We start from the raw sequence: 13950 nt of genomic DNA, 5'->3' as shown, positions 1-13950 counted from the left end.
AGTTGGGCCCCTCCCCTCCTGATTGATGAGGAGCAGAGGAGGGAGCCGAGTAGGGGATCAGAGGGGGGTTTAATTGTTACTCGGCCGTGTGTGAAATGGGTCTGGCCTTCTGTCCCTGTAAACAGCTCTGGGTGAGGTTAGTTCTCCCTGGATGGGGGGTGGTGTGTGTGTGTGAATAGAGAGAGTAGCTGCAGCCCCCCTCCTCCACCTCCTGGCAGCACCTCCCCCCTCTCAGATCCAGCTGAAACTCTCCTTCTGCCTATTCAACAGGGCCCCCATTCAATCAATGGAAGAGAGGCAAAAGGGCCTCCAGGGGCCGCCAGGCTAGGCACACATTGGAGCTGCTACAGCTTTGGCCTGTTGAATGTTTAGGCAGTCTTTAGTGTTAGTTTTCACTATTGTCCTAAAACCACACAGGGCACATCAAACTAACAGCCTATATAGCATCAAAGAATACCACACCAGAGAGCAAAGTGTCCAGCTGTGGAGCATTCATAATGGCCAGCGGAGATGTTCATCAATTCACATCTTTCAAATGGATCCTAAAATCCTGCCTTATTGTCTTTCAGGATCAATGTGCAACATAAACATCGATGAGTGTGCCATCAACCCCTGTCACAACGGGGGCACGTGCGTCGATGGCATCAACAGCTTCACCTGCCTGTGCCCAGAGGGCTACAACGACGCCACCTGTTTGTCTCAGGTGGACGAGTGTGGCAGCAACCCCTGCATCCATGGCCGATGCCAGGACCTCATCAATGGGTGAGCATGAATCAAAATTTTAGATGAATGAGCTAGGGCTGAACAGTTAGTCAAAATTTTTATCAAAATCACAATATGGCCTACTGCAATTTTAAGATTTTTAAGATTCAAGTGTGAAATCTGTGTCTAAATACACTTTTAAAGGTCCATTGTGTAGAATTAACCGACATCTATTAGCAGAAATTGAATACAATATTCAAAACTATGTTTTCATTAGTTTATAATCACCTGAAAATAAGAATTATTGTGTTATCGTCATTGTAGAACGAGCTATTTATATCTTCATACGGAGCGGGTTCTCTTCCACGCAGTCCACCATGGTGTTCTTACAGTAGCGCAGAGTGATAAAATCAAACACTAACTCTAGATAGGGCATTTTCACATGTCAGTGTCAGCCAATTTAGTTCTCCTACACACCTGGCACACGGGAGAAGTGTTAGTTCTGCAACCTCGCCACTAGACGCCACTAAATCTTGCACACTGGACCTTGGAAATATTGTTGTACTGCTGAGATATCCTGGCCTTTATATCCTACAGACTTAAGAAAGAAAACATTTTTGTTTTGCACAGATCCCTACAAAAATCAATGTTTTCCAATGAAAACAAGTGTCATGTACAGTTTATTTTTTTAATATCGCTTATATCGCATATCATAACAAATTGCAATATCGGTTAACAAAATTCCAATTTGGTATTTTTTCAAAATTGTTTTAGCCCTAGGATGTAGAACAAGTGCCATGGATATAACTCATATAATAAAAGAAGAAAAGTATCACTTGACCTGACATTTTCTTTTGCATTAAAGCTACAAATGTACCTGTGACTCTGGCTGGAGCGGCCCCAACTGTGACATCAATAACAACGAGTGCGAGTCCAACCCGTGCATGAACGGGGGAACCTGCAAGGACATGACCAGCGGATACCACTGCACATGCAGAGCTGGCTTCACTGGTCAGTTATAACCCTCATGACTCCATTTCTTTATCTTTTCTCATAGAGAGTGAGTGTGTGCTCCGTCAGTCTATACCTAACCCAAGTGTGTTCTCTAATCCTGCCACTGTAGGACCTAACTGCCAAACTAACATCAACGAGTGTGCCTCCAACCCCTGCCTCAACCAGGGCACGTGCATCGATGATGTGGCAGGATACAAGTGCAACTGTTTGCTGCCCTACACTGGTACGACACGTAGCTGCTAATTTTTCACACTGTTACCTGGGTTGTTTGATTTAGTTAGCTGTTTGCACAGGTTGGAGATTGTAAAGACAATCTTCCGCTTTCCACACAGAAGGCCCTATCTTGTGTTGTTTAAGAAAACATCACCCAATGGTCACAAACAGGAATATCTGTTTTTGGCATCTCTGTGTGGAAAGATCTGCCTGTCTGCTTTTCGGGGATAACGGTATATGTGTGTGTTTTGGAATAACATGCCAAAGCGACTAATATATGCTGGAGAGCTGGAGCCTGCTCCAAGCCCTATTCCCACTTCCGCCACGTCCTGTTTCCTGTCTGTGATCGCACAATAGCAGGAAATGGGAAGGCCCTTCCTGTTTGGCTAAGTCGTCATGGAAATGGACAAGGAAGTGGGATAGAAACTGGGAATTAGAAATTGATGTCAATCTTTAAAATGAAACTTTGTTCATAGTGTGACTTGGAATTGAATATTAAAGTTTAAGAAAGTGGCTCCATATTGCCAGAGCAATGCAAACACTGATGTTTTCTTTTCTGTGCCACCAGGTGATAACTGTGAGACCCTGCTGGCACCCTGCAGCCCACGACCCTGCAAAAACGGTGGAGTATGTAAGGAGTCCGAAGACTACCAGAGCTTCTCTTGCATCTGCCCTGAAGGATGGCAAGGTATCTACTTAATCATCCATTTCTGTTTCAGCTGTGTTTCAGCCATTAAGAACACTGTCGGGACATACTGACAGTTTCAGCAAATATGGCAAAATGTCACAGTTATCAAATGTTGCTTTAATCTATCCACCTACTGGATGATATGATTAACTTCTCTTAAACTATTTATCTTTTCCTCAAGGTCAAACTTGTGAGATCGATATCAACGAATGTGTTAAGAGCCCCTGCCGCAATGGTGCTATTTGCCATAACACTATGGGTGGCTACCAGTGCAAGTGTCAGCCAGGTTACACCGGCCTTAAGTGTGAGATCGACACTGATGACTGCAAACCAAGTAAGGAACAGATCTACACCCTTGCCAGTTCTCGTGTTGTCTGTAGTTCAAAACTCGAAAATGGTCATTTAATTTCCTCTTTCCTGCGTTTCAGATCCTTGCAGTAATGGCGGTCTGTGCCGCGATGGTGTCAACACTTTCACTTGCACCTGTCTACCCGGGTTTCGTGGTGGCCGATGTGAGCAGGACATAAATGAATGTGAGAGTAACCCCTGCAGGAATGGCGCAAACTGCACCGATTGCGTTAACAGCTACACTTGCACCTGCCCGCCTGGCTTCAGCGGCATCAACTGTGAGATCAACACCAACGATTGCACTGACAGGTAGCTCACCTTGTTGAAATGCTGTCTGTACTTATTTAACCTGCCCAAAGCAAGCCTAATAATCTCTAGTAATCTCTTATCTCTAACATTTTTACCGTGTCGCTTCAGCTCTTGCTTCAATGGCGGCACCTGTGTGGATGGAATTAATGCCTTCACCTGCCTGTGTCTACCTGGATTCACTGGGAGCTACTGCCAGTATGATATCAATGAGTGTGACTCCAAACCGTGCCTCAACGGAGGATCTTGTGTTGACAGTTATGGGACGTACAAGTGCACATGTCCTCATGGCTACACGGGAGTCAATTGTCAGGTAGGGTGAACTCTTTCAGTCAAGGCTGTTTTTGTTGGCTCATGCATTTTCTCCATTCATACAGTCTGTTAAGTATTTTCTCTCTTTGCGCCCCTCTTAGAATCTTGTGCGCTGGTGTGATTCATCCCCCTGTAAAAACGGAGGTTCCTGCTGGCAGCAGGGAGCCTCCTACACTTGCCAGTGTCAGACTGGATGGACTGGTCTCTATTGTGACATCCCCAGTGTGTCTTGTGAGGTCGCAGCCAAGCAGCAAGGTATGACAACATGCCAAAACTTATTTTCTGGCAGCTTTTTATATCAAACTTCTTGAATCTGAAAGCCCTGTCTGTGATTTGACCTTTCTGTAATTTCTTCCGCGTTGATTTTAGGGGTGGAGGTGGCTCACCTGTGCAGGAACTCAGGCCAGTGTTTGGATGCCGGGAACACTCATTACTGCCGCTGCCAGGCCGGCTACACTGGGAGCTACTGCCAGGAACAAGTGGACGAGTGCTCGCCCAATCCTTGCCAGAATGGAGCTGTCTGTACTGATTATCTGGGAGGCTACAGCTGTGAGGTAGGTTGATCGAATTGAAAATAAATTCACAACAGTTGTTAGTTATCATTCAAAACGTCATCATAAAAAAGTAATAAATTACATGTAACTCCTCTAATGATTTTCTTTCTCTCTCTTAGTGTGTCCCGGGCTACCACGGTGTAAACTGCTCCAAAGAGATCAATGAATGCCAGTCACAGCCCTGTCAGAATGGAGGCACGTGCATCGACCTCATCAATACATACAAGTGCTCCTGTCCAAGAGGGACTCAAGGTATATACCCCCATGCAACATAAACACACACACACACACACACACACACACACACACACACACACAATTTCATGAGCAAATATATTCACAAAAATATATTTGGATTTGGATATATTGTAACTCAACGTTTCTGTTTCCCATAGGTGTCCACTGTGAGATTAATTTGGATGACTGCACCCCCTCCAGCGACCCACTGACCAATGAGCCCAAGTGCTTCAACAACGGCAAGTGTGTGGATCGCATTGGAGGTTACCAGTGTATGTGCCCGCCAGGCTATGTAGGCGAGCGCTGCGAAGGTGACGTCAACGAGTGTTTGTCAGACCCCTGTGACCCCAGAGGGTCCTACAACTGCATTCAGCTCACCAACAGCTACCGCTGCGAGTGCCGCACTGGATATACAGGTACTTATGTGCATCCAGCTGCATGTACAAACTGCAGTAAACCTTTGTTCTGTGTCTGGGTGATGTACAAAGGGTAATAAGTCAATTTGCTTCTGTCCTGTAGGTCAGCGTTGTGACAAAGTGTTTGATGGCTGCAAAGGAAGACCCTGCAAAAATGGAGGATCATGCGCTGTTGCCAGTAACACACCTCATGGTTTCATCTGCAAATGTCCACCTGTGAGTACAGCCATGAGATCCACTTTGCTTTTTAACATGCACTACCCCTTTCTCTCAAGTACAGTACAATAATCATAACTTCTGTCCCTTCAGGGCTTCACCGGCTCTTCTTGCGAGTATGATTCTCGCTCCTGTGGGAGTTTGAATTGCAGAAATGGAGGAACGTGCGTATCAGGCCACCTTGGCCCACGCTGCCTGTGTCCACCAACCTTCACCGGGCCTGAGTGCCAGACCCCCACCGACAGCCTCTGCATCTCCAACCCCTGCTACAACGGCGGCACGTGCCAGATCACACCGGACTCGCCTTTCTTCCAGTGCAGCTGCCCCAGCAACTTCAACGGCCTGCTGTGCCACATCCTGGACTACTCCTTTGTGGGAGGTTTTGGCAGGGACATCACCCCGCCTCCAGAAGTGGAGGTGAGCTGCGAGATTCCTCAGTGTGACGAGTGGGCCGGGAACCATATCTGTGACTCACTCTGCAACAACCACGCCTGCGGCTGGGATGGAGGGGACTGCTCGCTGAATTTTGATGACCCTTGGCAGAACTGCTCCGCGGCCTTGCAGTGCTGGCGCTACTTTAACGATGGGAAGTGTGACGGACAGTGCAACAGCCCTGGGTGTCTCTATGATGGCTTTGATTGTCAGGGACAGGAAGGACAATGCAAGTAAGTCTAGAAAACACAGAAAATGCTTATCATGGACATATTTTGGGATTTGTTATATGTTTGTATATCAAAATGCTAACCTAATCTCATCCTTTTCCCCCAGCCCGCTCTATGACCAGTACTGTAAAGACCATTATGCTGACGGTCACTGTGACCAGGGTTGCAACAATGCCGAATGTGAATGGGACGGCCTGGACTGCGCCAACAACATGCCAGAGAAGCTGGCAGACGGGCACTTAGTCCTGGTGGTCCATATTCCCCCAGAACAGCTTAAGAATCGGTCCTCAGCTTTCCTCCGAGAGCTCAGCAGCGTCCTCCACACCAACGTGGTGTTCCGCCGTGACGCCAAAGGAGAACCAATGATCTTCCCTTACTATGGCAACGAGCAAGACCTCGTCAAACATAATGTGCTGAAGCGCTCTGCAGACGGCTGGCCTGAGTGGGCCTCCATGCCGGCCAACGTTTTGGGTCAAGTGAAGGAAAGTGTGTCTGCCATGGTCAGCCCAAGGAAACGCAGAGAGCTGGATCCTGTGCAAGTTAAAGGGTACGCACCACAAGCAATATTCCATGTAAATTATAGCATAACATATTTATTTGTATTTGGATTACGGAAAAATGTTAAATGTGTCTATCCATATCTGCCTATAGGTCTGTGGTGTACCTGGAGATTGACAACCGTCAGTGTTACCAGCAGTCTAGTGAATGCTTCCAGAGCGCCACAGATGTAGCTGCGTTCCTTGGAGCACTGGCCACCAGCGGGAACCTCAATGTTCCCTATATTGAAGCTGTCACCAGTAAGCAACTCATCTCCAGCCCTTTCGTAAAAATAAATAAATAAAGATGGTCACCAAGTTGAAATCCTAAGAAACACACTAACTTTGACTCTTTTTTCAGGTGTGAGACCTACTCCCTCCACTTCAGAGCTCTACCCCATGTACGTGGTCTTCCTGGGCTTGGCTGCTTTGGGTTTCATCTGTCTTGGAGTTCTGGTGTCCCGTAAGAGGCGGCGAGAGCACGGCCAGCTTTGGTTCCCTGAAGGATTTAAAACATCTGAGCCGAGCAAAAAGAAGCGCAGAGAGCCACTGGGAGAGGATTCTGTTGGATTAAGGTAAGGAGACTTAAAAAGTAGAATATAAAGACAGCTGTATTGAAAAGGCGGTACACCACAGATGAAAACATTGTTTTTTTATGTCAAGGTTATTTTTAAGATTTTGGGCTATTTGCTTGCATAATATGTCTTCCTTCAGATTAGAAAGAAGACACATTTAGGTGTAAATTTTTATTCAGCTTTTTTTTCTGAAATTGTATGTGAAAAGCATATATTTTTTATAGAAAATGCATCATTCGCATATTTGAACATAAAATTTCAGAAAACATTTAACAAAAAAATAGCTGTCTTCATTTATCAACTGGGGATGTTTCCTGGTGATATCTATTATTTAAATTTCTTCACCCTATTCCCTTGTAGCATCTTATGTTTTGTCTAAAAATGATTTGAATTTTATAATACACATCTTTAAAGGGCAATTTTCTCATACTCTGAGCCAGAAATCTTAATTTATTCACATACACCAGTTTTTCCAGTTTCATTCTTACCTATATTCTCAAAGTTTTCCCACAGGGGTTTGTTGATTTATCATTCATTTATATACCAGTTTATTCCAAAAAACGTGGGAAAATTTTTTTTTTTTTTTCTCATTGCAATTGACAGTATTCTATCATTTGTGGAGTTCTTTTGTATTTGATGTCATGTAACCAACGTACCTCCTCTTCTCAACAGGCCGATGAAAAACTCTGACATTAATCTTATGGATGACAATCAAAATGAATGGGATGATGAGGATCCAGACTGCAGGCGCTTCAGGGTAAGAAAAACACAATATGAGTCTCGACATGTCTGAAACTTTGAATTATTCAAACATTTTAATGTGTGATCCTGACGTTGTGATGATTGTCTTTCAGTTTGAGGAGCAGGCCATGTTGGATTTAAGTGACCATACTGACCACAGGAAATGGACACAGCAGCACCTTGATGCAGCTGACCTACGAATTGCGTCCATTGCTCCAACCCCTCCTCAGGGAGAGGCAGAGAACGACTGCATGGATGTGAATGTCAGAGGACCAGGTGAGTACTTTGGTTATCATACGGTGATCGTAATATTCTGTAAACAGACACATGACCGGGAACTCATTATAACTCATTACATCCTCTCCTTTCCATTTTCAGATGGTTTCACTCCCCTGATGATCGCCTCCTGCAGCGGAGGAGGACTGGAGACAGGTAACAGTGAAGAAGAAGAAGATCCCTCGGCAGAAATCATCTCCGACTTTATTTACCAGGGCGCCAACCTCCACAACCAGACGGACCGCACTGGAGAGACAGCTCTCCACCTGGCCGCCCGCTATGCTCGCTCCGATGCTGCCAAACGCCTCCTGGAGTCCAGCGCTGACGCCAACGTTCAGGACAACATGGGCCGCACTCCGCTTCACGCTGCTGTGGCTGCAGACGCACAGGGAGTGTTTCAGGTAACCTCTTCTTCCACGGGGATCCTATATTTCTCCTGGCTTTGATTTCTGATAAATCCAGCACATTAGAAGGACTTCACTAAACACGTCTGTGTCCTTGCAGATTTTAATCCGAAATCGTGCCACTGATCTTGACGCCCGCATGCACGATGGAACAACGCCACTGATTCTGGCAGCCCGACTTGCGGTTGAGGGTATGGTGGAGGAGCTTATCAACTGCCACGCTGATGCTAATGCCACCGATGATTCTGGTAGCTAACATTTTATCAACCCCCCATCTTCACAGTCCATGAATACCCCTCCCAGTGTGCTGTTATGATAATCAACCCTCACATTTATTTACTCTCTCTGCAGGTAAATCTGCTCTTCACTGGGCTGCGGCTGTAAACAATGTGGAGGCGGCTTTAGTGCTGTTGAAAAATGGAGCCAACAAAGACATGCAAGACAACAAGGTGTGTGAAATGATGTGTAATGACAATATAGTAATCACAGTATTTTACTTTGTGAATTGATTTTTATGCCTCTATGCTGGCAATAGCCATGGGCAGAGGCATTATTTTTAGGGCTATCAGTCCTTCCCATAGCTCCAGAATGGCTAAAAAGAATTTGTTTAAAATTTGGCTCAAACGTCCATGGACTTAACAATGAATGATTAGATTTTGGTGGTCAAAGGTAAATGTGACTTTCTTGAACCTGACATTCTCGTGAACACAATATTTCAAGAACACCCTGAAAGAATTCCTTTAAATTTGGCACGAACATCCACTCAGACTCAGCGATGAACATATTACATTTATGTGGTCAAAGGTCAAGTTCAAGGTGACCCTGCATCAGTCCTGTTCTCGTGTACACAATGTCTCATGTGCACCTCGAGAGAATTTAGAAAAAAAGCTCCACTTGGACTCAAGAATGAATTGATTAGAATTTGGTGGTCGAAGTTCAAAGGTCATTGTGACCTTGTATAACATGTTTTTGGCTATAACTCAAGAACTCATACGGTAATTATGATAAGATTTTCACTAATGTCTAATGAGATCTAATTATGGAGCAATGACTTTTTTATCCAAAAGGTCAACATAGCTGTGACATCAAATTTTAAACTGTAAGTGCAACGTTTTTGAAATTCTATTTTCTTGTTTGCTTTCAGGAAGAGACGCCGCTCTTCCTTGCAGCCCGTGAAGGCAGCTTTGAGACTGCCAAGGTTCTCCTGGAGCACTTTGCCAATCGTGAGATCACTGACCATCTCGACCAACTACCCAGAGATATCGCCCAGGAGCGCATGCACCATGACATCGTCCGCCTTCTGGATGAGTACAATGTGGTTCGAAGTCCCGGGCTCCACAGCGCCCCCCTAAGCACCTCCAGCCTCTCGCCACCTCTCTGCTCTCCAAATGACTATCTTAGCAACCTCAAGCCCACTCTGTCCGTCAAGAAGGTTCGAAAACTTAGCGCTGGTGGTAAAGGAGGGAAGGATGGAGGCAAGGATAATAGAGTAAAGAAGAAAAAGTCACTAGATGGGAAGGGGAACTTGCTAGACACATCAGCTGTCCTCTCTCCAGTTGACTCCCTCGAGTCGCCGCATGGCTACTTGTCTGATGTGGCATCTCCTCCCATGACGTCACCCTTCCAGCAGTCCCCGCCTATGTCTCTAAATCACCTACAAGGCAATGGGGACCATATGGGCCAGATGAACATGGGTAAAGACATGGGCTGTATGTCTTTTGACCCAAACCCGCCTCGTCTCACCCACATGCCCGTGTCCAGCCCCAGCAGTCAGGGCTCGACATCTATAGGTGGCAGCAGAGGAGGTCAGTGCGACTGGATGTCCAGGATGCACCCAGGTGTCGGCCAGCAAGGAGGCTTCACCCAGGCGCCACCCATATCCCACAACATGATGGGGACCCTGCATGGCGTCAGCACTGCCACTCTGTCTCAGATCATGGGCTACCAGAATCTGCAGAACACCCACTTGGGCTCGTCCGCACACATGATGCAGCAGGCTCACACGCGGCAGCTCCAGCACCAGAACTCCAACTCTGCCACAGCCGGCCAGCCTCTCAACCAGAGCTTCCCGAATGTAGAGCTGAACGGCTCTGACATGCCGCAAAATAATACTCGCTCCATGCCCATCCACACCGTGATGCCCCAGGAGACGCAGATCCTCGGCACACAATTTCTCACCCCTCCCTCACAGCACAGCTACTCTGGCCCCATGGACAACACACCTAACCACCAGCTACAGGTGCCCGACCACCCGTTTCTAACTCCCTCCCCCGGCTCCCCTGACCAATGGTCCAGCTCGTCCCCACATTCCAACATGTCCGATTGGTCAGAAGGCATCTCCAGCCCGCCCACAAGTATCCATTCTCAAATGAATCTGATCCCAGACCAGTTTAAGTAGAGACTTGTAAAATGGAACTCTTTTAGCAGAAAAAATATATATGAAAAATTCATACTGGAAGAGAGTAACGAACCTGTCTCAAGACTGAAGATGCTCCTTTTTTATTATCAGTTTTTATACTAACGATAAGAACAGTTTTAGTAATTTTGTATTTATTTATGTCCTTTTTTTGAAATATAAAGAAGATGCTTTTATATTTATGCTTTTGTATTTTTTTTGTTCTGTTATGTATTGGAAGATTAGAAAGGAGGAGTGTATATCAGAAAAAAAGACTCCTAGATGTGTACACTGGCTATTTATTTGTGTCTTGTGTTGCTATATTCACTGGATTTTATTTTAATCTTTCAGTCTTCAAAAATTTTTATTTTTTGGATTTGCATTGCTTTATGTTTGTACAGATTTTTTTTAGATTATTTTAAATTTTTCAGTATTAATTAATTATATTTTAACCTCCTTTGTCTTTAAAAATGACATAGGTTTTGTTACTGAACTACATTTCACTAAGTCTTATCACTGAGTCTGTGTTAGATGATGATCAAATCTATGTATAAAGTGTCACCTTTCATGATGTTGCTTTGCTATACTGTCCATTTGTGGCACATTGATAAAGAGAGTAACTGAGCGAAGGTAACGGAGACCTTAAAGCACAGAATAAATATCCCTTATCAGTTGAGAGGTGCTTTTCAAAAGGAGTCAAAAAAGCATCTAAATCAACCTGAGCCTATTTTGTATTGAATGATGGTCTTGGCTGGTGCTGAGTAATTGATTTGTGATAGATTATGATGCAAGGGTTGCTTCTTTATCTCATACTGTATCTCAAATCAGTGATTATGGTTACCATGTTTAACCTGCTAAGTGTTCAATTGCAGACCTGTTGTAGAAAATGTTACATTTGCCACAGTTTAAAAAATAGTGCCAGTGTGATTTTTGTTTTTCCTAAGAAAAGCAATGTATTTGTGAGATTTCTTGTTCAAAATGAAAATGTCTTCGAGGTGGAGGCATTGTTTGTGACAGAAATGGGGACCTTTGTTTGTGTGTTTCACGACATCACCTGCACTTTGTAAGGGAGTGTGGTTTAAGGTGTCGAAATGTCATGTTTTATAAACTAATTCAGAGATAAGAGATGTTTTTAAGAAAAGATGTAATTCAAAATCAATGTTCATGCAAAGTTGTAGTTTGCAAAGAAGTATTTCCTGATTCAAAATTGTTTTGTAAAAATTGTCCTGATTCAATAAAAAAGCTGTGGTTAAGCTTTAAAGATATGACTTGCTTTCTTGTTTTAATTCTTTTCTGGAACAATATGTGGCTGACCGTGCAGCCTTCCCATCTGTTCCTCAGACTGAATAAGACATCTATTGCATTAACATGAAAAGAGACGGCTCTGTTAAGACAGCTGCTGGTGTCTGATGCCCTCTGGTGGTGACATTGCTATTATTGCTGAAATCATTCCAGTTTATTTCCGCTGAGATTTTAGACTTGAATAAATGTGTGGATGCCACCATTAAAATGTTACGCTTTAATCATATGATCTACCTGATAAAGTAGATACTGAGTAGATATAAAGATGTGTGCTGGATTCAGGTGTTTTATCATTGGTGAAAAATGGAACTGATTATCCAGGGCCCCAAACGGCAGATGGCCCCCAAAAAGCCTGGAATGATGTTTGGTTTTGTTTGCATTTTTTATTTCTAAGTAATAAGTTCCAAAACTAAATTAAAACTGCCTGAATAAATTGGTCGAAAGACCAAATTTTGCATTTTAAAAAATAGTGGCGGCTCTCTAAGTTGAGTCCACCCCTGCACTAGAATTCATGCACACAGTTACTGTAGAGTCAAGTGAGTATACCAGCAGGGAAAACAGCATATGTTTTTCTCCAAAATGGCATTAAGGATTCCAAAAATGAAAATACAGAAATAAAGTAAAGGGACAGAAAGTAGACTGCAAAAAAAAAGAAGAAAGAAAGAAAAATAATTTTTTCTTTTTCTTTTTTTGCATAACAGAGACATGGATCAGGAGAGGAGGGGCATGGGGCCCACAGAAAGTGCCTATGCATAGGGCCCAGAATTTAACAAGTTCTGTCTGGATCCTTGTAAGAAGACAGAAATAGCTCACTCAGACTGATCTGGAAAAGAGAGAGACATACTTCATACAGATGCATGCCTTTCTCTCCACACTGAATGGCATAGTTAGGTTAGGTTACCTGGAATAGCTGCATTCTCATTGTAGATGCATTTCATATCCGGTTGGTGCTGTATTGTTATCTGTGGATAAGGCTACAGACTTTCTGTAATCTTGAATATAAAAAAATATATTTGTGCACAGGTGATGTTGAATGTGTCCGATCTTCAGTCTATTTAGAGCAACTCTCTCGTCACAGTGAGAAAACCAGGGTTAGTGAGTTGCCTGTTCTGACTAATGACATTTGAGCCACCAGACCTCTCTCTGTACAAACCTCTTGCTGTGAGCACATCACAGGAATCTTTGCTATGTGTGATGTTCATCTGGAAGAAAAAACAATAGTTCCAGCGATCAGTGACATCTCATTCAGTACTTAACACCACATGGATTAAAGCTTTTAACAGTGTTTTCAGTTAAAAGGTGGCATATAAAATATCCCATCAACCTTCAGGGATTTTCCAGAGGAATTTCATGTTATTTTAACATGAATAACATAGGTTAAATTAGTTAGTATTCTATAACACTCATCATTTGTAATACCTGGATTAGTTACTGATATGTCAGCAATAAAGCTGCAGGCTGTGCATCAGTGGACCACTATCAGTGGTGCTGACCAGAGGACTCTTTGAGGACATTTTATATCAAGTGTCCTATTTTGTGGTAGGTATTGTACATTTGAGGGTGCATGTGAATTGTTAAAGGGGAACTCCATATGAAATGGTTAATTTACCAGTCACCAGGTGTACTACTCAGCATTTGAAAACAATTTAAAACCCGGATGACATCAGCTTTCATGTGCTGCATTCAGTTACCTTTTACTACTTGAATCTTTGAAATACAAGCAACTTGGTTTTGAAAACATGGAGGAAAATAGCAATGAAAATCTTGGCAAGAAATGCCCCGACAAATTGTAAGAAATTAATAAAAAAGTGATGACAAAATCACCTAAAAATTAGCTTTTAAAAAAAAAAGGTTGGCCAACTGGGAAAATATTTTTTTAAAAACTGAGAAAATAATGTGCAGAAAAGTCAGAGGAAAAAAAATGTTTTCATTTTTTTTAGGTCATTTTCTTGTTTGTTTTAGGCTTCCTTTTTACCCTCGCTTATTTCGGTTTAAATATATATATGTATATATATATAACTATTTTTTTGCTAATTTTTTGCTGTGTCTTATT

At 43.5% G+C, this 13950-nt stretch overlaps 1 protein-coding gene across 1 annotated transcript in view; it reads left to right on the top strand.

Annotated features, from left to right (window-relative positions):
- Positions 1 to 11860, top strand: part of notch1a (notch receptor 1a) — a 28008-nt gene extending 16148 nt beyond the window's left edge. Inside the window, exons 13-34 of the mRNA XM_042508753.2 lie at positions 570 to 762; positions 1568 to 1713; positions 1826 to 1939; positions 2498 to 2617; positions 2799 to 2951; positions 3046 to 3274; positions 3383 to 3584; positions 3685 to 3838; positions 3953 to 4137; positions 4257 to 4389; positions 4533 to 4790; positions 4894 to 5006; positions 5100 to 5671; positions 5775 to 6215; positions 6320 to 6465; positions 6566 to 6779; positions 7452 to 7536; positions 7634 to 7796; positions 7899 to 8197; positions 8301 to 8448; positions 8552 to 8649; positions 9345 to 11860. Of these exons, the coding sequence (XP_042364687.1) occupies positions 570 to 762; positions 1568 to 1713; positions 1826 to 1939; positions 2498 to 2617; positions 2799 to 2951; positions 3046 to 3274; positions 3383 to 3584; positions 3685 to 3838; positions 3953 to 4137; positions 4257 to 4389; positions 4533 to 4790; positions 4894 to 5006; positions 5100 to 5671; positions 5775 to 6215; positions 6320 to 6465; positions 6566 to 6779; positions 7452 to 7536; positions 7634 to 7796; positions 7899 to 8197; positions 8301 to 8448; positions 8552 to 8649; positions 9345 to 10598 (5420 nt within the window). The 3' untranslated portion in view covers positions 10599 to 11860. The remainder of the gene's footprint in view (positions 1 to 569; positions 763 to 1567; positions 1714 to 1825; positions 1940 to 2497; positions 2618 to 2798; positions 2952 to 3045; positions 3275 to 3382; positions 3585 to 3684; positions 3839 to 3952; positions 4138 to 4256; positions 4390 to 4532; positions 4791 to 4893; positions 5007 to 5099; positions 5672 to 5774; positions 6216 to 6319; positions 6466 to 6565; positions 6780 to 7451; positions 7537 to 7633; positions 7797 to 7898; positions 8198 to 8300; positions 8449 to 8551; positions 8650 to 9344) is intronic.
- Positions 11861 to 13950: the final 2090 nt, after the last annotated feature.

The sequence above is a fragment of the Plectropomus leopardus genome, chromosome 20 (genome assembly GCF_026936395.1).
Source record: "Plectropomus leopardus strain MGB_pleo_1.0 chromosome 20, ASM2693639v1, whole genome shotgun sequence".
Lineage (NCBI taxonomy): Eukaryota > Metazoa > Chordata > Actinopteri > Perciformes > Serranidae > Plectropomus > Plectropomus leopardus.
This window is presented reverse-complemented; position numbering and strand designations above follow the sequence as displayed.